We start from the raw sequence: 21,935 nt of genomic DNA on the forward strand, positions 1-21,935 counted from the left end.
AGAAGTGATTTTTCATGGAACTGTTGAGCAACCAAAGTTGGCTGTTCACGAAAACGACCAGAAGTTGGATTGGAGAAGAGTCGAGCTGGTCCCCCAATCCCTAGTCTATCTCAGGTATTAGGGCTCTCATATACGGAGTGATCATCAGCTCAACAGCCAATATCGGCCCGTGTAATAGGACCAGTAATCAGCCGACAAATGAGCCGACGCTCATTCGTTGTCTGTTCAGGTCCTTTTAACCCCTTAGATCATCAGCTCCATATCTCCCCATGTAATAGGGTATGTGCAGCAGACGGCTATACATAATATTGCATAAATGACATGACCTGTTTACTAGTGATTTGGTCTTTGCAGAAGCTGTTGTAACAATATTCTTGACACCATGTTGCCCCAACACTCATGTAAATCTAATAATAACATAACAAGTAAATGACAAGGCCTTGTAGTTAATAATCTGTTGTCATGTTCTAGGAAAATACAGATGTTGTGGGCTTTACACTTGGAATTATTGCTGTTCTGGTCTCCTGGACAGTAAGGGTGCCTACCATCTCTAGAGTGGTAAGTTGACTACAGAAATTGTCACCACCTGTTAGATGCCAGTTGTTGATAGGCATAGGACATGGAAGTTTTTGTAATGACCACATTGTTCACTGTTCACTTCCTTTAGTTCAGCCTGTAGGATACAGATTACTTTTTATATGTTATACTGTTTGCATTGTATTCAATGATTTATTTAGCTTTAAAAGAGCAGTTGCCTTTGTGCAGTATACATGATAGAAGTCATCTTCCTGTTAAAAGTTTGTCTGGGAAATGTAAAAAAAAAAGTAAAATGGATAGAGGGGCTGTTACTGGACCTTTAACTATTATTTGTTTTTCTCAGTATCCTTAAGGCAATTGTGTATTGACTAGCACATAAGAGATCAATATTTACTGCAAGAACTCCCACTGTAGTTTCCATCTTTAATATCGTCCATGTCTCCTTTTAGGCTAAGTTTAGTTGATGATCAGGTTTTTCTGGAAAGGATAAGGATAAAACCCACAGTATGTATATAAAGCATTTCTGCTCTAGGCTGTGCATATACATTTTTGTGTATTTCTACTTACTATGTGGATTTGTTTCTAAAGGGCATTACAGTGCATTCTAAAAGTCTTTAGACCTTTTTCAATGTTTTTTGCATTTTGTTATCTTGTGGACTTGTGACAAAAGTAAAATTACATTTCCTCCCATCATTCTGCATTCAACACCCCATAATGACACGGTGAAAACAGAACATAACAAATCTTTGCTAATCTATTGAAAACGGCTTAGTTGAATCACCTTTTGACACATTTTACAGCCTACAGTTGTCTTGGGAATAATGCCACAAGGTTTCACATCTGTAATTGGGTGTTTTCTGCCATTATTCTCTGCATATCCTCTCAAGCTCTCTGAGGCTGGATGGGCACTATCGGTGAACACCATTTTAGGTATCTTCAGAGATGATCATTTGGGTTCAAGTCAAGTCTCTGGCTGGGCATGTAAAGGAATTTACAGAATTGTAGCTAAGCCCTTACTGTGTTGTCTTGGCTGTGTGCCAAGTCTGAGTTCAACCCTGACTAGTCCCCCTGTCCCAGCTGCTGAAAAACATCCCCACAGCATGATACTGTCCCCACCATGCTTCACTGTAGGGATGGTATTGTGCCGGTAATGAGTAGTGCCTGGTTTCCCCCAGACATCATTATTAAAATTGAGGACCAAAAGTTTAATCTTTGTTTCATCAGACCATAGAATCTATTTTCTCAGTCTGTTTTTTTTTTTTTTTATCTAAGAACCGAGGAACGTGCTCTCGAATCACGCTCTCAAGTGCAAGAAAAAGTGCAAATGTGTTACACTAAAAAAATGTGCACAGAGGATGCGGTCTATCGCAAGCCCTTCTCCGATAGTAGAGAGCCCCCCAACAAACCTTACCCTTCACCTCCGGACCAAAAGGTACCTGCGAGGTTCAAGGTTCAATGTCCCTTTTCGCCGAAGCTACTAAGGGACCACAAATGCTCCCGGCATACCCCTTGGCGTTGGCCAAGGTATCTGCCCGCAGAGCCATCTGAGAGCACAGTCTGAGAGTCCTTTAGGTGCTTTGGCAAATACCAGGCAGGCTTTCCGGTGTCTCTTACTGATGAGAGGCTTCTTTCTGCCCATTAGTCCCAAATTATGAAGTGCTGCAATGATTGTTGACAGTCTAGAAATTTCTCCCATCTGTATACAGGATCTTTGGGGTTGAACCAGACTGACCATTTAGTTCTTGGTCACCTTTCTTACCAAGGCCCTTCTCCTTTGATTACTCAGTATGGTGAGGAGGCCAGCTCTAGAAAGAGTCCTAGTTTCTCCAAACCTCCTCTGTTTAAGAATTATAGAGGCCACTGTGCTCTTGGGAAGATTTGGCAGATTTTATTCTAATCTTCTCCATTTCTGTGGCTTCACACAATCCTGCCTGTACAGACAGTTCTTTTTACCTCATGGCTTTCCGAATGCACTCTAATTATAAATGTATACTCCTTTTTGGTCTTGTTCTCATAGTACAGTTTTGATGCAGTGCTTGCATGTTAACTTTGTTCTTAAAGGGGTACTCCGCCCCTGATCTTTGTCTGCTGGGGACCCCCCATGATCTCTCCTGCAGCACCCAGTCATCTGCTGCATGGAGCAAACTTTGCTTTGTGCCTGATGACAGGCAATACAGGGGCCGGAGTATCATGACATCACGGCCCTGCCCCTCATGATGTCACGGCCTGCTCCCTCAATACAAGTCTATGGGAGGGGCGGCCGAGACTCCCCCTACCATAGACTTTTGTATTGAGTGGGTGGGCCATGACATCACGAGGGGACAGGGCTGTGACATCACTAGCCTCCGGCCCCTGTATCGTTCATCATCAGGCACAAAATGAAGTTCGCTCCGTGCAGCAGAAGACCGGGGGTGCTGCAGGAAAGATGTCAGGGGTCCCCAGCGGAGGGAACTCCGTGACTAGACATCTTATCCCCTATCCTTTGGATAGGGAATGAAATGTCTAGCGGAGAAGAACCCCTTTAAGTGTGTTCCCAATATTTATGTTCAATATGTATAATCAGGGTTTTCTATACAAAATGTCAAGTGCTCTTCATAGTAGCAAATAACTCTACAAATCCTTGTGCTTTTCTCTTGGAACGTACATATAATAATGTGTATATCAATTGTATAACCTTTTTTTCTGCAGTGCAAGGGGCTGATGTTCCCAGTCCTTCATGTATGGACCGTGCTGTTCTCTGCCTTGGCCAGTTTGATGTATGCAGCTGCCATCATGTCACATGATCGCCGCCCAGAATACTTTGTCAAAGCAATCCCTTGGCTCCTTATATCAGTGGGTTCTGCTGCCCTGGATATTGCCGTATCCTTTACACTGGGCTAAACATATATTTAAATAGGATCCCAAATTTGGAAGGTGTTATGAGTGTTAATGTAGCATATAAAGCATACCAATGGAGGTCTGGTCTTGTTTTGTAGCAGTTCTAAAGCTTGTAAATACAGTTTATTACACATATGTTGGTATCATTTAAATTATTTTTTGAAACGTAACTATTAAAGAGTCATAAAGTTTGTGAAGATGAACTATGAAATAATGTTAAAGGGGTACTCCGCTGTTAGACATCTTATCCCCTACCCAAAGGATGGGGGATAAGATGTCTGACCGTGGGGGGCCTGCCGCTGGGGACCCCCGCAATCCCCCCAGCAGAAGCCCTGTACTTCAGCAGCCCGGAGCTAAGTTTTCTCCGCGGCTGATGACGAGCGGTGCATGGGATGGGACATCGTGATGTCATGGCCCGCCCCCTCGTGACATCACGTCCGCCCCCTCAATGCAAGTCTATGGAAGGGGCATCACCATGCACCCGTCCCCTGCACCGCCCGTCATCAGCCTTGGAGGAAACTTGGCTCCGGGCTGCTGAGGTACCGGGCTGCTGCAGGGGGGATCGCGGGGGTCCCCAGAGGCGGGATAAGATGTCTAACAGCAGCGTACCCCTTTAAACAAAACAAAAGCAAAACTTTTATACATTTTTCTTTTGAATGTGAAGAAGAAACATTTTATTAGAGCTCCAAATCCCCTGCATTGTAAATGAGTAATACTGTAATATCCCTTTTTATAGTTGTCTGTCTGATTTATAATGAAACTGTATGTGGTAAGCTCCTAAACTTCCTACAGATGACCACAGGCAGTCGGGACATTATAATTTAGCTCTATGAATAGACGCAGAGAGGTTTAGACATAAGATGTAAAAGGGGTTATCAGGAATAGAAAAACAGAGCTCATTTGGAACTGAGCTGCAATACCCAAAATGACCTGAGGAGAGGTGTGGTGCTGTCTATTGAAGAAAACAGATCCATTTGTCTAACCCTGGATAAAAGCTGCTGACAAGGTTCCTTTTAAAAAAATGAGGCTGCTGGCAGTGTGATGATAGAAGTTTTAGTTACCATATCTGGTCAAGACCAGTATATGGAGGGTTAATTTTCAACATTTAACTATAGATTCCCCTATGGAAAATCCAAAAATACCCTACTTTCCCATATACTTTTTAAAAACCCATAAGCTTTATTGATATTTGTAACAATCTACTCACCATTTAAAATCTAATAGTGCTGAAGACCCTTTTCAGTTTTGTTTTTGTATCCTGTCCTCTTGGGGATCACTCTAATATCATCAATTGTAAATTCATAATAAGTCTGAGTGTGTCTGCAGGTCACACTCAGCACTATTGTTAAGACCTCCTACTCTGCCCCCCTCGACATGTTTCGCTACGTAAGTAGCTTTATCAAGAGGTAGCGGGCATCTGAGTGTGGACGCCGTGTCTGTTATTATAAGATCTGTTTACTACGTCATTGATAGGGGTCCGATCGCTCCCTGTCCAATGATTTACAGAATTTCTCATTCAGATCTTCTGTATTCCATTCTTAATTGATTGACAGGTCCCTCCTGCAACCACAGCTTATTCTTTTTACTAATTCCTCCTCCTTTCATCACGTGTCCACCCTGTGTACTAACATCCAATCACCGCATTTGTTTTCCTCTCGCATCACTTGCGCAGTCGCGGCTGCGCAAACTCTTCATTCTTATTACTTGTAATGAATGCAGATCCTGTATGCGCATTCACATATGCACGAGGTGTTTGTTACCAGGATTTCGTCTGCGCACACTTGGCTGTGCAGACTCTTAGTATTTCTACTACGGGATTCATCTGATGTACTGCACAGGATCTGCGCACACCTAGGTGCGCAGACACTTAGTTTTCAACTTTATAGACCATTGTTTTCATATTTAAGGTTTGTGTTTGTCACTCACATCCTGCTTTTACTCTTTATTCGCCTCCAATTCATAGACTGTTCTCCAATCTCTTTTTTTCTTGTATTGTGCTTCTATATCCTCATTATTTATGCTATCTTTATTTATTTTCTTTTTTGTTAATTTATTTGGTACTATGTGCTTTCTCTTTATTCCTACTTTTATTTTGCATCTTAGTTTTATTTTTTTAGGGATAAATTGCTGGACTGCAAAAGGACCACTTCATCCTCTCCTCTCGCTCCAGGCTCCCCACAGACTAGGACCAGGTAGAGGACTCAGGGAGGAGAGAGGCAAAGGGGGGAGAGGGGGATACTGAGATTTTGGTTGTGGTGGGGAAGAAAATTTTTTCTTTTTGTTTCTTTTTATCTTTTCCTCGGGCCTTCCTCTCACTTCTATCTTAATTACTGGTATGATCTTGTCTTTTATATCTATATTTCCAGGATGGAGTTCCTTCTCATCAATCTCCACCATACCTTGAGGAACTCCTCCGTCTCCTCCATCTATTCCCCCATCGAGGTAAGCACATAATGACCAAAGTTTTATTGTTTTATCTTTATGTTAGTTATGTATTTTTATATTTTCTGTTATCCATGTCGGCACCCTACTCCTCTACATCACAACAAATGCCTCAGCCTCAACAATAGACCATGACAATGACACAACATATTCAAACTGGGGGGATTCCAAACCAACAACCCTCTTTTTTAGGGGGAGGTGTTCAACTCAGGGACAGGGAAAAGTGGGGGTACTTACAAAATTCCCTGTATCCCAGACTAACCTAGAAACAGATGTAGAGATGCAGGTCTGTAATCTCACTTCATTACAGTTAACACAAAATCAATTGTCAGTGCTACGAAAAGGGTTATCATTTAGCCCGACCCCAAAGTATGATTCCTTTACATGGATAAAGTATATAAATGTATTTGCGAGAAAGCTCGCTTTACACAAAGTACACAAGAACAGTGAAGAGAATTTGGGGAGTACGACAAGACGAGATGAACAAGTAGAGACTGACTTAAACGGACCTACTGTCACGATGCCGGCAGGCAGGAGGTGGATCCTCTGTGCCAGAAAGGGATTGGCGTGGACCGTGCTAGTGGACCGGTTCTAAGTCACTACTGGTTTTCACCAGAGCCCGCCGCAAAGCGGGATGGTCTTGCTGCGGCGGTAGTGACCAGGTCGTATCCACTAGCAACGGCTCAACCTCTCTGACTGCTGAAGATAGGCGCGGTACAAGGGAGTAGACAAAGCAAGGTCGGACGTAGCAGAAGGTCGGGGCAGGCAGCAAGAATCGTAGTCAATAAGGCAAGCAGGAGGTCAAGTACACGGTAGGGATAATCACAGTAACGCTTTCACTAGGCTCAAGGCAACAAGATCCGGCAGGGGAGTGCAGGGGCAGAGGTAAGATATAGTCTGGGAGCAGGTGGAAGCCAATTAAGCTAATTGGGCCAGGCACCAATCATTGGTGCACTGGCCCTTTAAGTCTCAGGGAGCTGGCGCGCGCGCGCCAGCACATGACAGCAGGGGACGGGAACGGGTAAGTGACCTGGGATGCGATTCGCGAGCGGGCGCGTCCCGCTGTGCGAATCGCATCCCCGACGGCCATGACAGTGCAGCGCTCCCGGTCAGCGGGACCGACCGGGGCGCTGCGGAGAGAGAGACGCCGTAAGCGCTCCGGGGAGGAGTGGGGACCCGGAGCGCTAGGCGTAACAGTACCCCCCCCCCCCCCTTAGGTCTCCCCTTCTCTTTGTCCGGTAACTGCCTCCCCTGGGATGAGGACACCGGGAAAGAATGGAGGGATTCCTCAACGGCAGGCAGTACAGCAGGAGTGGGAATGGGGAGGGAGGGCAGAGGGCGAGGCCTGGCACGGGGCAGTGTGACACCAGGACGGGGGCCATGAGGAGGCACCAAGGCTTGCCTGACTGGACTGGGAGGGGGGGAGAGGCACTTCTTATGGCAGGACGGCAGACCGGATACAGGGGGAACTACAGGGTCACGGCAGGGAGTACTGGGAACCGGTTTAAGGCAGTCCTTGAAACAAGAGGAACCCCAGCTCTTGATCTCCCCTGTGGACCAATCCAGGGTTGGGGAATGGTGTTGAAGCCAGGGTAGTCCAAGGAGAATTTCGGAAGTGCAATTGGAGAGGACCAAAAACTCAATTTTTTCGTGATGAGGTCCGATGCACATTAGGAGGGGCTCCGTGCGGTAACGCACGGTGCAATCCAACCTGACTCCGTTGACCGCGGAAATGTAGAGTGGCTTGACGAGACGGGTCACCGGGATGCGGAATTTATTCACCAAGGACTCACGAATAAAATTCCCAGAGGCACCAGAGTCCAGGCAGGCCACGGCTGAGAGGGAGGAGTTGGCTGAAGGGAAAATCCGCACGGGCACCGTGAGACGTGGAGAAGCCGACTTAGACTCAAGAGACGCCACACCCACGAGAGCTGGGTGCGAGCGTGCGTTTCCCAGACGTGGAGGACGGATAGGGCAATCCACCAAAAAATGTTCGGTACTGGCACAGTACAGACAAAGATTAGCTTCCCTACGGCGATTCCTCTCCTCCTGGGTCAGGCGAGACCGATCCACTTGCATGGCCTCCTCGGCGGGAGGCCTAGGCGTAGATTGCAACGGAGACTGTGGGAGAGGTGCCCAGAGATCTAAGTCTTTTTCCTGGCGGAGCTCTTGATGTCTCTCAGAAAAACGCATGTCAATGCGAGTGGCTAGATGAATGAGTTCATGCAGGTTAGCAGGAATTTCTCGTGCGGCCAGAACATCTTTAATGTTGCTGGATAGGCCTTTTTTAAAGGTCGCGCAGAGGGCCTCATTATTCCAGGATAGTTCAGAAGCAAGAGTACGGAATTGTATGGCGTACTCGCCAACGGAAGAATTACCCTGGACCAGGTTCAGCAGGGCAGTCTCAGCAGAAGAGGCTCGGGCAGGTTCCTCAAAGACACTTCGAATTTCCGAGAAGAATGAGTGTACAGAGGCAGTGACGGGGTCATCGCGGTCCCAGAGCGGTGTGGCCCATGACAGGGCTTTTCCAGACAGAAGGCTGACTACGAAAGCCACCTTAGACCTTTCAGTAGGAAACTGGTCCGACATCATCTCCAAGTGCAGGGAACATTGCGAAAGAAAGCCACGGCAAAGCTTAGAGTCCCCATCAAATTTGTCCGGCAGGGACAAGCGGAGGCTAGGAGTGACCACTCGCTGCGGAAGGGGTGCAGGAGCTGGCGGAGGAGATGGTTGCTGCTGTAGCAGAAGTTGCGACTGAAGTTGTTGCACTATGGTGGACACTTCCGACAGCTGGTGGGTTAGATGGGCGATCTGTCGGGCTTGCTGGGCGACCACCGTGGTGAGATCAGAGATAGAAGGCAGGGGAACCTCAGCGGGATCCATGGCCGGATCTACTGTCACGATGCCGGCAGGCAGGAGGTGGATCCTCTGTGCCAGAGAGGGATTGGCGTGGACCGGTTCTAAGTCACTACTGGTTTTCACCAGAGCCTGCCGCAAAGCGGGATGGTCTTGCTGCGGCGGTAGTGACCAGGTCGTATCCACTAGCAACGGCTCAACCTCTCTGACTGCTGAAGATAGGCGCGGTACAAGGGAGTAGACAAAGCAAGGTCGGACGTAGCAGAAGGTCGGGGCAGGCAGCAAGAATCGTAGTCAATAAGGCAAGCAGGAGGTCAAGTACACGGTAGGGATAATCACAGTAACGCTTTCACTAGGCTCAAGGCAACAAGATCCGGCAGGGGAGTGCAGGGGCAGAGGTAAGATATAGTCTGGGAGCAGGTGGAAGCCAATTAAGCTAATTGGGCCAGGCACCAATCATTGGTGCACTGGCCCTTTAAGTCTCAGGGAGCTGGCGCGCGCGCCCTAGAGAGCGGAGCCGCGCACGCCAGCACATGACAGCAGGGGACGGGAACGGGTAAGTGACCTGGGATGCGATTCGCGAGCGGGCGCGTCCCGCTGTGCGAATCGCATCCCCGACGGCCATGACAGTGCAGCGCTCCCGGTCAGCGGGACCGACCGGGGCGCTGCGGAGAGAGAGACGCCGTAAGCGCTCCGGGGAGGAGCGGGGACCCGGAGTGCTAGGCGTAACACCTACTAGAAGAAAATGAGACAGGGGGGGAGGACAGTGGTACTCCCCCCCCCCCCCCCTTTCTCTACATTGAAGGCAAAACAACCCCCATTTAGTCAGTTAAGCAATATAGATACCTTTGTCAGGATGATGAGTGCGAATTAGAACAAATGGCTCCCAAAAAATTTAACAACAACCTTACCAAAAAGGAAAATCAGGCCCTCAGATAATTAGAACAAAAGGAGGAGATAATCATGAAGCCCTCCGATAAGGGGGGCAACATCGTAATAATGACTAAAGAAGACTATAAGAACATGGTATTAAGACTGTTGAAGGATCAGAGTATGTACAGGAAATTAGAACAAAATACCACCAATTCATGTGTCACAGAAATGAAAAAATCTTATTAGAAGCAAAACCTGGAGGTTTAACTACAGAAGAGGACTTTAAGGCAATGTTTAATTAAAAACCAACAATGGCAATGTTTTATGCATTGCCAAAAATTCACAAGCAGAAAAATCCAATACTGGGGTACCCGATAGTGTCGGGAAACGACAACTTCACGGAAGGAATAAGTCTGTATGTTGACCAAATCCTAGCCCCATTTGTAACTACCGTACCCTCCTATATAAAGGACACCTGAGATGCTGTCTCCAGGCTCGAAGAGATACATTTTCCCCAGGCACTTACATTGCGAGCCTTGATGTGGAGGCCCTTTACACAAATATACAACATGATTTGGGGACAAAGGCAGTAGAACACTATTTGAGCATAAGAGGCACACAATTCACCAATCACAAGTTTGTCACTACCTTTTATTATATTTTTTTTTGACGCACAATTATTTCACATTTGATGGACACTTTTTTATCTACGACACAAAGGCACAGCAATGGGCGCGGCTTGTGCTCCGAATTTTGCAAATTTATTTCTTGGGTGGTGGGAGGACACAATAGTATTTTCAGAAGCACAAGGGGAATTCACTAAGCATATTTTATTTTGGGGAAATTTTATAGATGATGATCTTTTGTTTTGGGACGGCACCATCACCCATTTTCATGAATTTGTTCAAACTCTAAACACATCTGAAATTAAAGCACAGTCACTTTGTTTCTTAGACCTTGAGATCTCTTTCGGACCTGGAGGCAGCATCCAAGCAAAAGTATATAGAAAATCCACATCGACAAACAGCTTCCTTAATTGGGAAAGTCATCACCCTAGACCTCTCAAGAGCGGGATCCCTGTAGGGCAGTACCTAAAGGCCAGGCAAAATTGTTCCAGTGAAGGGGAATTTCTGGAAGAAAGCAAACTTCTTTTCCACCGCTTCCTAGCTAGGGGATACCCTAGAAAGATTTTACACTGAGCATTTGCTAGAGCCAGAAATACCCCGAGGACAGATCTACTGAGGAATAAGGCACTTGTAGTGAACAACGAAAAAGTGATACGGTGCATAGTGCAAAATAACAAGCAAGTGATGGAAGTATTAAAGAAATATTGGCCAATTCTGTTGGAAGATAAAGATCTGAAGGAAGTACTTACCCCGGGCCCAAGTATAACATATCGTAGAGGCAGAAACATAAAGGAGCATTTGGTACAAAGTCACTATAAGGAGAAAAAAACAGAGATAATGTGGTTAAAGGGGTTATCCAAGAAAAAACTTTTTTTTATATATCAACTGGCTCCAGAAAGTTAAACAGATTTGTAAATTACTTCTATTAAAACATCTTAATCCTTTCAGTACTCATGAGCTTCTGAAGTTGAGTTGTTCTTTTCTGTCTAAGTGCTCTCTGATGACACGTGTCTCGGGAATCACCCAGTTTAGAAGCAAATCTCCATAGCAAACCTCTTCTAAACTGGGCAGTTCCCGAGACACGTGTCATCAGAGAGCACTTAGACAGAAAAGTCTAAGATTAAGATGTTTTAATAGAAGTAATTTACAAATCTGTTTAACTTTCTGGAGCCAGTTGATGTATAAAAAAAGTTTTTTCCTGGATAACCCCTTTAAGATCGAGTACAAAGGGGTCATGTCCCTGTGGAAGATGCAATTTCTTCAGATACTTAACAAAGAAAAAACAATTCATAAACCCATTTGATAAAATATGAAATTCGAGATTTCATTAACTGCCAAACATCTGGAGTGGTGTACATCGTGGAATGCGGATGCCCAAAATTATATGTGGGCAAGACCACTCAACAATTGAGAAGAATGTCAAAACATCGAAGTACAATAAGAACTGGGATAGACACTCCCCTGGCAAGGCATATCCACGATGTACATAGAGGAGAAACCACGAGTTTGAAGTTTTGGGGATTTATTAAACCCCCACTTGGGCCCAAGAGGAGGAAATTTGGACAAGAAGTTGCTGAGAGAAGCAGCAATGTGGATATACAGATTAAGGACTTTAAGTCCGCAAGGTCTAAATGAAGGATTCCCCTTCTCAGCCTTCCTTTGAAACCTGCCTCTCACAAGTATGTACATAAGACAAATAACTGCTACAGTATGGAAACATATCTACACAGAAGTTCATGTGTCAAGCTATAAAGGACAAAATTTAGGATAAATAGTGAGAAATGGCCATATAAATTAAACAAAACAAAACATCAACCAAGGGATGACATAGTACCAAACAGTCTACTCCTGTAGAGAATTCCAAGTATTTAAATCAAATCATAAATGGTCATACAAAAAGGAAATAAAATAAAATAGGAACTAATGGATGACACAGTGTCAAATAGTTTACACTTGTAGAGAAATAGTCTCCAATTATTTAAAATAAATTCTATAGAAAAGAACCCAGAAACCAGTAGGTACATACAAAGGTGCCTGTACATAGATATGGATTACAGAAAAAATAAAAATACATAACTAACATAAAGATAAAACAATAAAACTTTGGTCATTATGTGCTTACCTTGATGGGGAATAGATGGAGGAGACAGAGGAGTTCCTCAATCTATAGTGGATATGGATAAGAGGGAACGCCATCCTGGAAATATAGATATAAAAGATAAATTCATACCAGTAATTAAGATAGAAGGGAGAGGAAGTCACGAAAAAAATATATAAAGAAACAAAAAGAAAAAAATTTCCCCCATCACAACCAAAATCCCAGAGAGGAGAGGATGAAGTGGTCCTTTTGGAGTCCAGCAATTTATCCCTAAAAAAATAAAACTAAGATGCAAAATAAAAGTATAAATAAAAAGAAAGCACATAGTACCAAATTAACAAAGAAGAAAATAAGTAAAGATAGCATAAATAAAGAGGATATAGAAGCTCAATACAAGAAAAAAAGAGATTGGAGAACATCGTAGCGAAACATGTCGAGGGGGGCAGAGTAGGAGGTTTTAACAATAGTGCTGAGCCCAGAATAGTGCTGAGTGTGACCTGCAGGCACACTCAGACTTATTATGAATTTACAATTGATGATATTAGTGATCCCCAAGAGGACAGAATACAAAAACAAAACTTAAAAGAGTCTTCAGCACTATGATTTTTTAAATGGTGTGTAGATTGTTTTTGGATTTCCCTTTTAGGTGAATCTATAGGTAGACATTTATTTAGTACTCGCTCTATTAAATGCATTGTGAAAGTTTTTAAGAAGACCCCTTAACTTCTTTTCTCATCATTGTGCACTCAACACGAAAACATTTATTCTAGCATGGGCATAAGTATTTAGACCCTGTGCTCTGACACGTGATATTCAGCTCTGGGGTCTTCCATTTCTCTTGATCACCTCTGAGATGTTTCTACACCTTGATTGGAGTCACCTGTGTTAAATTCAGATTATTGGACAGGATTAGGAATGACACACCCCTGTCTATATTAGGTCTCACAGCTGACAATGCATAGCAGAAAAAACAAGTAATGAGATGAAAAGAACGGCCTGTAGAGCTCAGAGACAGGATTGTGTGGAGGCACAGATCTGGAGAAGGGGACAAAAAAAATTCTGCTGCACTGAGTTCCCAAGAGCACAGTGGCCTCCATGCTTCTTTAATGGAAGAAGTTTGAAACAACAATGACCCTTCCTAGAGTTGTTTTCCCACAAAACTAAGTAATTGGACGAGAAGGTCCTTGGTAAGAGAGGTGACTAAAAACCCAATGGTCACTTTGGCTGATCTCCATCACTGCAGCAAACTGAGCGTTATGGCAGAGTAGCCAGAAAAAAGCCTTTCCTCAGTAAAAGACATAAGAAAGCTCACCTAAAGGACTCTGAGATTGCAAAGCACCTATATGACTCTGAGACTGTGAAAAACAAGATTCTGTGGAACCAAAATGTTTTTAATCTACATTCTGATCATCATGTCTGGAGGAAACCGAGCACTATTCATCCCCTGCCCAATGCTATCCCTACAGGGAAGCATGGTAATCATAGCATTATGCTGTGGACAGGGAGACTGGTCAGGGTTGAGGGAAAGCTGATCTGGGCAAAGAACTGAGTGGCCCAGTTTTTTAAAGAAATTTGGTGTTTTTCTATTCCTGGATAACACCTTTAACCCATGCAAGTGTATATACTGGCATTGTAATCAGATATCAAAATAAAAATTTTCATGAACAAGATGTAATGGCATATACAAAACTGGAATATATATATAAAAAATATATATATACTGCCCAAAGAAAATTTAGGGGACACTAAGATAACACAGGCAGTCCACAACAGATAATACCCGGCACCGCTACTTCACTAAATAATATGCTGCTAAGCTGCTCTGGTAAAAGGACTATTCAGGTGCTCACATAAAAAGTCCAACACACATCCAATAGAAGAATTGAAAGAATGGAGCACTCACCCGGTCTTAAGGAACAGCAAACTTCTTTATTGCATTACAGCTTGGTAGCGTTCCACCACATGCGGGAGAGCAGACGGATGCAGAGGGGAGGGGGAGTGGGTTGGGCCACGGTCCATATGGCGCAATCAGCGCTTCGTCTGGCCCCTGACGAATCGCTGATTGCGCGATACGGACCGTTGCCCAACCGACTCCCCCACCCCTCTGCATTTGTCCGCTCTCCCACATGTGGTGGAACTCTACCAAGCTGTAATGCACTAAGATAACACATCCTAGATCTGAATGCATTAACTAATCGTATTAAATACTTTCATCTTTACATAGTTGAATGTGCTGACAGCAAAATCAAACAAAAATGATCAATGGAAATCAAATGTATTAACCCATGGAGGTCTGGATACGGAGTAACACTCAAAATCAAAGTGGAAAACCACACTACAGGCTGATCCAACTTTGATGTAATGTCCTTTAAAACAAGTCAAAATGAGGCTCAGTAGTGTGTGTGGCCTCCATGTGCCCATATGACCTCCCTACAATGCCTGGTCATGCTCCTGATGAGGTGGCAGATGATCTCCTGAGGAATGTCCTCCCAGACCTGGACTAAAGCATCTGCCAACTCCTGGACAGTCTGTGGTGCAACGTGGTGGTGTTGGATGGAGCGAGACATGATGTCCCAGATGTGCTCAATCGGATTTAGGTCTGGGGAATTGGTGGGCCAGTCCATAGCATCAATGCCTTCCTCTTGCAGGAACACACACTCCAACCACATGAGGTAAAGCATTGTCTTGCATTAGGAGGAACCCAGGGCCAACCGCACAAGCATATGGTTTCACAAGGAGTCTGAGGGTCTCATCTAGGTAACTAATGGCAGTCAGGCTACCTCTGGCAAGCACATGGAGGGCTGTGCAGTCCCCAAAAGAAATGCCATCCCACACCATTACTGACCCACTGTCAAACCGGTCATGCTGGAGGATGTTGCAGGCAGCAGAACGTTCTCCACGGCGTCTCCAGACTCTGTCACGTCTGTCACATGTGCGCAGTGTGAACCTGCTTTCATTTGTGAAGAGCACAGGGCGCCAGTAGCAAATTTGCCAATCTTGGTGTTCTCTGGCAAATGCCAAACGTCCTGCACGGTGTTGGGCTGTAAGCACAACCCCCACCTGTGGACGTTGGGCACTCATACCACCCTCATGGAGTCTGTTTCTGATCATTTGAGTGGACACATGCACATTTGTGGCCTGCTAAAGGTCCTTTTGCAGGGCTCTGGCAGTGCTCCTCCTTGCACAAAGGCAGAGGTAGCAGTCCTGCTGCTGGGTTGTTTCCCTCCTACGGCCTCCTCAAGGTCTCCTGATGTACTGGCCTGTATCCTGGCAGCGCCTCCATGCTCTGGACACTATGCTGACAGACACAGCAAACCTTCTTGCCGCAGCTCGCATTGATGTGCCATCCTGGATGAGTTGCACTACCTAAGCCCCTTGTGTGGGTTGTAGACTACGTCTCATGCTACAACTAGAGTGAAAGCACCACCAGCATTCAAAAGTGACCAAAACATCAGCCAGGAAGCATAGAAACTGAGAAGTAGTCTGTGGTCACTCCTTTTATTGGGGGGTGTCTTGCTAATTGCCGATAATTTCCACCTGCTGTCTGTTCCATTTGCACAACAGCATGTGAAATTGATTGTCAATCAGTGTTGCTTCCTGAATGGACAGTGTGATTTCACAGAAGTGTGATTGACTTGGAGATACATTGTGTTCTTCAAGTGTTCCCTTTATTTTTTTGAGCAGTGTGTGTGTGTGTGTGTGTGTGTGTGTATATGTATATATGTGTGTGTATATGTATATATGTATATATATATATATATATATATATATATATATATATATATATATATATATATATATATAATATGATCATTCTGATAGTTCAATCCATTGGGATACCTGGTATACATTTGCAGGTTCCAGAAAACCTCCTGTATAAACACACTCTTGTTCCAGTCAAAACCATGTTTAGGTGCCCGTACTTTTTCTAAGGCCTCAACTTGCAAACCAGAAAGTGTTTGGTCACACCTCACATAGACCTGGAAGGTGTATTTGGATTAGCAGGCGTGTACACGTGTTCTAAAATTCTAGTTTTAAGCTTTCTCTTAGTACAGCCTATATATTGTAATCTGCATGAACTACATGTTGCACAGTAAATGATATGAGTTATTACTATTGTCCAGGATCTGGTAAGCTGATGATTTTTTCTTTTGGTAAATGTCTGTTGTTGGCTGTGAGTGCGGGCTATTAATAGTGTTAAGCACCGGGTGGCCATCATGTCCCGAAGCCATCTGAGAACAGAAAATAGACACTTCCTGTCTCTGCTGTTACCTGATTTTATCTCATTGTAGTGTCGGCATGGAATCCTTAACACTGTGATATCGCCAGTTACTATTTCTATCTTGTATAATGAAAAATAAACTGGTACAACAGATGGGTCTTGTATTAGATGCAACACTGGATGAAGAAAACTGTGAGCTACTAGCAGAAGAGGAACTAAAGGCACGAGAGACTAATGCAGAGGTTGGTCAACTTGTCAATGGAAAGAATTGGATTTGTCTAGTATGAACATTGTTTTTTGTTTTACCTGAAGCCTTCTATGAAGTCATGGTTATGACTAGAGTTGAGTGAATTGGATTCTGAGAATATGAAACTTTTCAGATTGATTTTCGAAAAATTTATCAAATTATGGGTGCTACTACTAGCCGGACATTTCCTTTCTTGCCCACAATGTTCCATACTGTGCTACTGCTATTTCTACACCGCCACACACCTGCTCCATACTGCACTGCTGATGCTGACATACCTGCACAGGATAAATCTAAAAATCCTGAGACCTGTGATGCCTCAGGGTGTTATCCATGACTTTTCAGAGCACTTTAGCTTCAGATCAAATCAAATTTCATGAGGAATCAGATCAGAAGCAGATTTCAGTAAACTTTTCTAAACTATCTCTGCTATGTATGGCAGGAGAATTTCTTCTACATCTACTGCCCCTTGCTTACAGCAGTTATTTGTGCCGGAGAAATGAGTAATTGCAGGGTCTCTGGCTAGAAGTAATGAATTTAACCTACTCCGCCCCTAGACATCTTATCCCCTATCCAAAGGATAGGGGATAAGATGTCAGATCGCCGGGGTCCCGCTGCTGGGGACCCCGGGTATCGCTGCTGCAGAACCCAGCTATCATTACTGCGCAGAGCGAGTTCGCTCTGCACGTAATGACGGGCAATACAGGGGCCGGAGCATCGTTACGTCACGGCTCCGCCCCTCGTGACTTCACGCCCCCGCCCCTGTCAATACAAGTCTATGGGAGGGGGCGTGGCGGTCGTCATGCCCCCTGCCATAGACTTGCATTAAGGGGACGGGCCGTGATGTCATGAGGGGCGGAGCCATGACGTCACGCTGCTCCGGCCCCTGTATCGCCCGTCATTACGCACAGAGTGAACTCGCTCTGCGCAGTAATGATGGCGGGGTGCCGCAGCGGCGATCCCCGGGATCCCCAGCAGCGGGACCCCGGCGATCTAACATCTTATCCCCTATCCTTTGGATAGGGGATAAGATGCCAGGGGTGGAGTACCCCTTTAAGAACCTATTTATCTGTTTGTGTGTCTTGTCCAGTTTGGCTTTGAGTTTAGAATCTGCACTGGACAGTTTTTCTTTGCTGGATTGCAGAGCTTTTACTTATTTAGTTCTGTGGTCCTGCTATTGTCAGCTAGTTTCTTATGGACATTGTTGCACTGTTTATCTGCTGTCCTCCACTCTGTTGGTTGTTTGCACTCTTTATATACCGTTCTGCAAGACTATTTCTCCCATCAGCACCTGTCATTGGATGGGGAGTTGCTAATTGTATAACCTTTTATGTTTACTGTATCACCTGTTTTTATCTAGATTTCAAACTGGACACCGCTGAATATGGTTCCCAACAGATGTATAAGCAGCAAGGTATCACTTGGACGTTATGTACGGCTCAGCGTTGAGCAAGTGCAAGAGGTAATAACTTTTTCTGTTGGTCAACAACACATTATTTGCCTCTTCTAAAAACCTTTGTGCCAAACCTGCATAAACAAAAAATAAATAAAGATGGCAAATGTATTAACACAACCACTCTATGACAGCCAGTTTTGGATGGCTCATTCAGCTTATCTTTGGGTTTGCAAAGATGCCTTTAACCCCTTAAGGACCAGGCATATTTTATTTTTGCATTTTCTTCCTTGCCTTCTAAAAATCATAGCTCTCTCTAATATTTCCATCCACAGAACCATATGGGGCTTGTTTTTTGCATCAACAATTGTACTTTGTAATTACATCACTTATTTTACCATAAAATGTATGGCGCAACCAAACAAATATTATTTATGTGGGAAAATTGAAAAGTAAACCGCAATTTAGCAAATTTTGGAAGGTTTTCTTTTCACGCTGTACACTTCACTAAAATGATACCCATGTTATATGCTTTTCTATAATTGTACAGCTTAAAAAAAATCTCAAACCATTTTAACAAAATTAGTATGTTTGAAATTGCCCTATTTTGACCACCTATAACTTTCTCATTTTTCCGTATATGGGGCAATATGAGAGCTCCTTTTTTTGCGCCATGATCTGTAGTTTTTATCAGTACTTTTGCTTAGGTTTGACTTTTTATAAAAAAAATTTATTAAAAAAAATTTTTGGAATAAAATGTGACAAAAAAGCAGCAATTTTGGATTTTTAAAACATTTTTTTTACATTTACACCATTCACTGTACGGGATAATTAACATATTTTAATAGCTCAGACTTTTACGCATACGGTGATACCAAATATGTGTGGTTTTTTTACGCTTTTTTGGGGTAAAATGAGAAAAACTGACGTTGAACTTTTTTATTGGGGGAGGGGATTTTTCACATTTTTTAATACTTTTTTTTATTACATTTTTTTTTTTACACTTTTTATGTCCCCATAAGGGACTATTCATAGCAATTAGTTGATTGCTAATACTGTTCAGTGCTATGTATAGGACATAGCACTGATCAGTATGATCGGTGATCATCTGCTCTGATCTGCTCAAGCCAAGTGAGGAGACCTCCGGCCGCCACGCTGGATGATCGGATCCCCGCAGCAGCACTGCGGGCGATCCAATCGTCCATTCAAAGTACCGCACTACCGCAGATGCCGTGATCTGTATTGATCACAGTATCTGAGGTGTTAATGGCGGACATCCGCGCGATCGTGGATGTCCGCCATTACCGGCGGGTCCCTGGTTGCTGATAGCAGCCGGGACCTGCTGTGCATGACGCGAGCACCGCTCCAGTGCTTGCGATCATGGCGGTGTGTAAATGTTCATCATGGTGCGTGAAGTACAGTGTCACCATGACATGCATTTACGTCCATTGTCGTTAAAGGGTTAATGGGTATCCTGTCGTAGGGTAAATTTGCCATCAATGGCCATTAAATAAGCACTGTCATTAAAACTTTTTTTTGCTATTGCAAATAAAAGAATCTTTCTAACTTACTTTGTTAAAAAAAAAAGTTTTCTATGTTTTATTTTTCTTTAAGAAGGTTGCCACTAAGTGTCTCCCTACTTGTCCAGAGCACTTTCCCCCCATCTATTTGGACTCCTGCTGGCCTGACAGAAGTCCAAAATCAGGAAATGCAGTGTGAAGTGCTGAGGGGAGGGGGGGGTGTGCAGCCTTAGCCAATCATAGCTCATCTCACACTGAACTGCTCTGGGCTGTGTGTAGTAGAGTGAGGGAGGACATTCTCCCCTGTATGGCTTCAGATGATGTCACACCTGCTGGGTAACACCCCCTCCCAGTCTGTGAATCTGACTGAGGCTGAGCAGAAAATACAGAGCAATATCAAGGTAGAAAACGAAAAAGTAATAAAAGTAAAGTCAGGGGGTGGTTTATCATGGGGGCAGTGAACTGGGAGGATTATAACATTTAACAAGATCGTGACAGGCACTCCTTTTAATGTTTTCAAATCAACTTCTGAAACACACAAATTCTATTCAATATTTAGAATGATAATAGAGCAGTGAGACTACCTGGGGATGGACAGACTAATCCTGGGCACGTAAATCAGAAGGAACCACCCTGTTACCTTGACCTGTCTGTGTATCCTCCTCCTCGTATCACACACTACACAAGTTCCCCTTCCAGCTCTTCTGATGCATCTTCTAATACTACTGACCTGGAGGTAGGTGGTGTTTTTCTCTGTATTCATTACATTTTCAGTAGCATGCAGGAAATCATGGCTTTCATATGGTTATTCTAATTAAAGGGGTTTTGCAATGAAGATAAATAGGTGTAAACTGAAGCATTATGGGAAATGAAAGTTTCCAATGTACAAGCATTTGTTTTGCTCTTGGTTACTACCATCTTAAATAAATCTGATTCTTCTGCAATGTTCACGTAGTGGACTTCTCCATCGTGGATATACCGGACTCTGAACCCACCAAAATAATGAACATATTAATTCCTTCGACAGAATTACGTGTGTAATGCATTGCTGTCAATGGTAATGGTGTATGTCCGCTCTGTCATAGTACCAAAGGATTTCAGCGGCACCCACAGCAGGCAGAACCTCTGCTCAGAATATCTCCGGGGGAGATTACATAGGTCGGCCTTTGGGCACACACTGAGGCATGCTCAGTTCAACTGCATATTGCTTGTCGGTCTCTACTGTGTATGCAAGCAAGGGGGATTGTGGGAAAATATGTGCTCTGTTGCATGGCAACAGCAGGGTCCTAGTTCATAAAGGAAACAAAGGAGTGTGTAGGTCATTTTACATATACAGTTGATAGAAAAAGTTATACAAACCCTTTTAAAATACCTGATTCTTGTAAATTAAAGGGGTATTCCAGGATTTTTTTTTATTTGACTATGCTACAGGGGCTGTAAAGTTAGTTTAGTTCATAATATAGTATCTGTACCTGTGTGTGACGGTTTTCTCACAATTATGTTATTTTTACCCCAATATTTATTTTTAACAGCTTGCAAAATGACTGCTGTCTCAGAATTTTCCCAGGTTGCAATGCGGCCGAGGCCTGACTCACTAGTCAGCTGATGACGACAGGGAGCCTGTCTGCTTCAATGGGTGGAGCGATCGCTTGGTGGGAGAGAGATCAATCTGCAACTAATGCAACAGCTGTAGGCACCTTGATTGAAAACCACAGGTCTTTTGAATGGATGCAGCTCATTTATGTTTCAAAGGGTGAGGTGGCTGATTTGTGGGATTTGTAGTCTAAAAAAGAAAAGTCAAACAGGAAATACCAGTTCACAAAAAGTTAGCCACAGTATTATGGTAATCTCACAACATAGCCATTTAGCCCCAAGACGAGCACAGATCCTTCCTAAGAGCATGTCCATTACTGTCTGCCAGGTACGTACTTGAGGGTGAAAGAAAAAAATAACACACAATAGGAGAGATTCATCAAAACCTGTGTAGAGGAAGAGTGGTGCAGTGGCCCATAGCAACCAATTAGATTGCTTCTTTAATTTTTCAGAGGCCTTTTTAAAAATGAAGGAAGCGATCTGTTTGCTATGGGGAACTAGAGCACTCTTCCTCTACACAGGTTTTGATACCCCCCCCCCCCCCCCAGATTCAACGGGATTCTGCTGCACCATGCACACTACTGAGTTTCAAGTTGCGAACATGTTCATTCTTTTGGAAAATCCGCTCAAAAATGCGTTGCCTATGTATTT

The 21,935-nt window shown here is 44.0% G+C and overlaps 1 protein-coding gene across 4 annotated transcripts in view; it reads left to right on the forward strand.

The window, feature by feature from the left end:
- The window catches only part of TMEM44 (transmembrane protein 44), an 80,970-nt gene that overhangs the window by 27,798 nt on the left and 31,237 nt on the right, over positions 1 to 21,935 (forward strand). For 2 of the 4 annotated variants that reach the window (XM_056565384.1, XM_056565383.1), the window contains exons 5-9: positions 472 to 558; positions 3,226 to 3,396; positions 16,639 to 16,773; positions 18,139 to 18,240; positions 20,251 to 20,427. In XM_056565384.1, coding sequence (XP_056421359.1) covers positions 472 to 558; positions 3,226 to 3,396; positions 16,639 to 16,773; positions 18,139 to 18,240; positions 20,251 to 20,427 — 672 coding nt within the window. The remainder of the gene's footprint in view (positions 1 to 471; positions 559 to 3,225; positions 3,397 to 16,638; positions 16,774 to 18,138; positions 18,241 to 20,250; positions 20,428 to 21,935) is intronic. The other 2 variants (XM_056565386.1, XM_056565385.1) reach the window with 2 other exon arrangements.

Source organism: Hyla sarda, chromosome 3, assembly GCF_029499605.1.
Source record: "Hyla sarda isolate aHylSar1 chromosome 3, aHylSar1.hap1, whole genome shotgun sequence".
NCBI classification, from domain to species: domain Eukaryota; kingdom Metazoa; phylum Chordata; class Amphibia; order Anura; family Hylidae; genus Hyla; species Hyla sarda.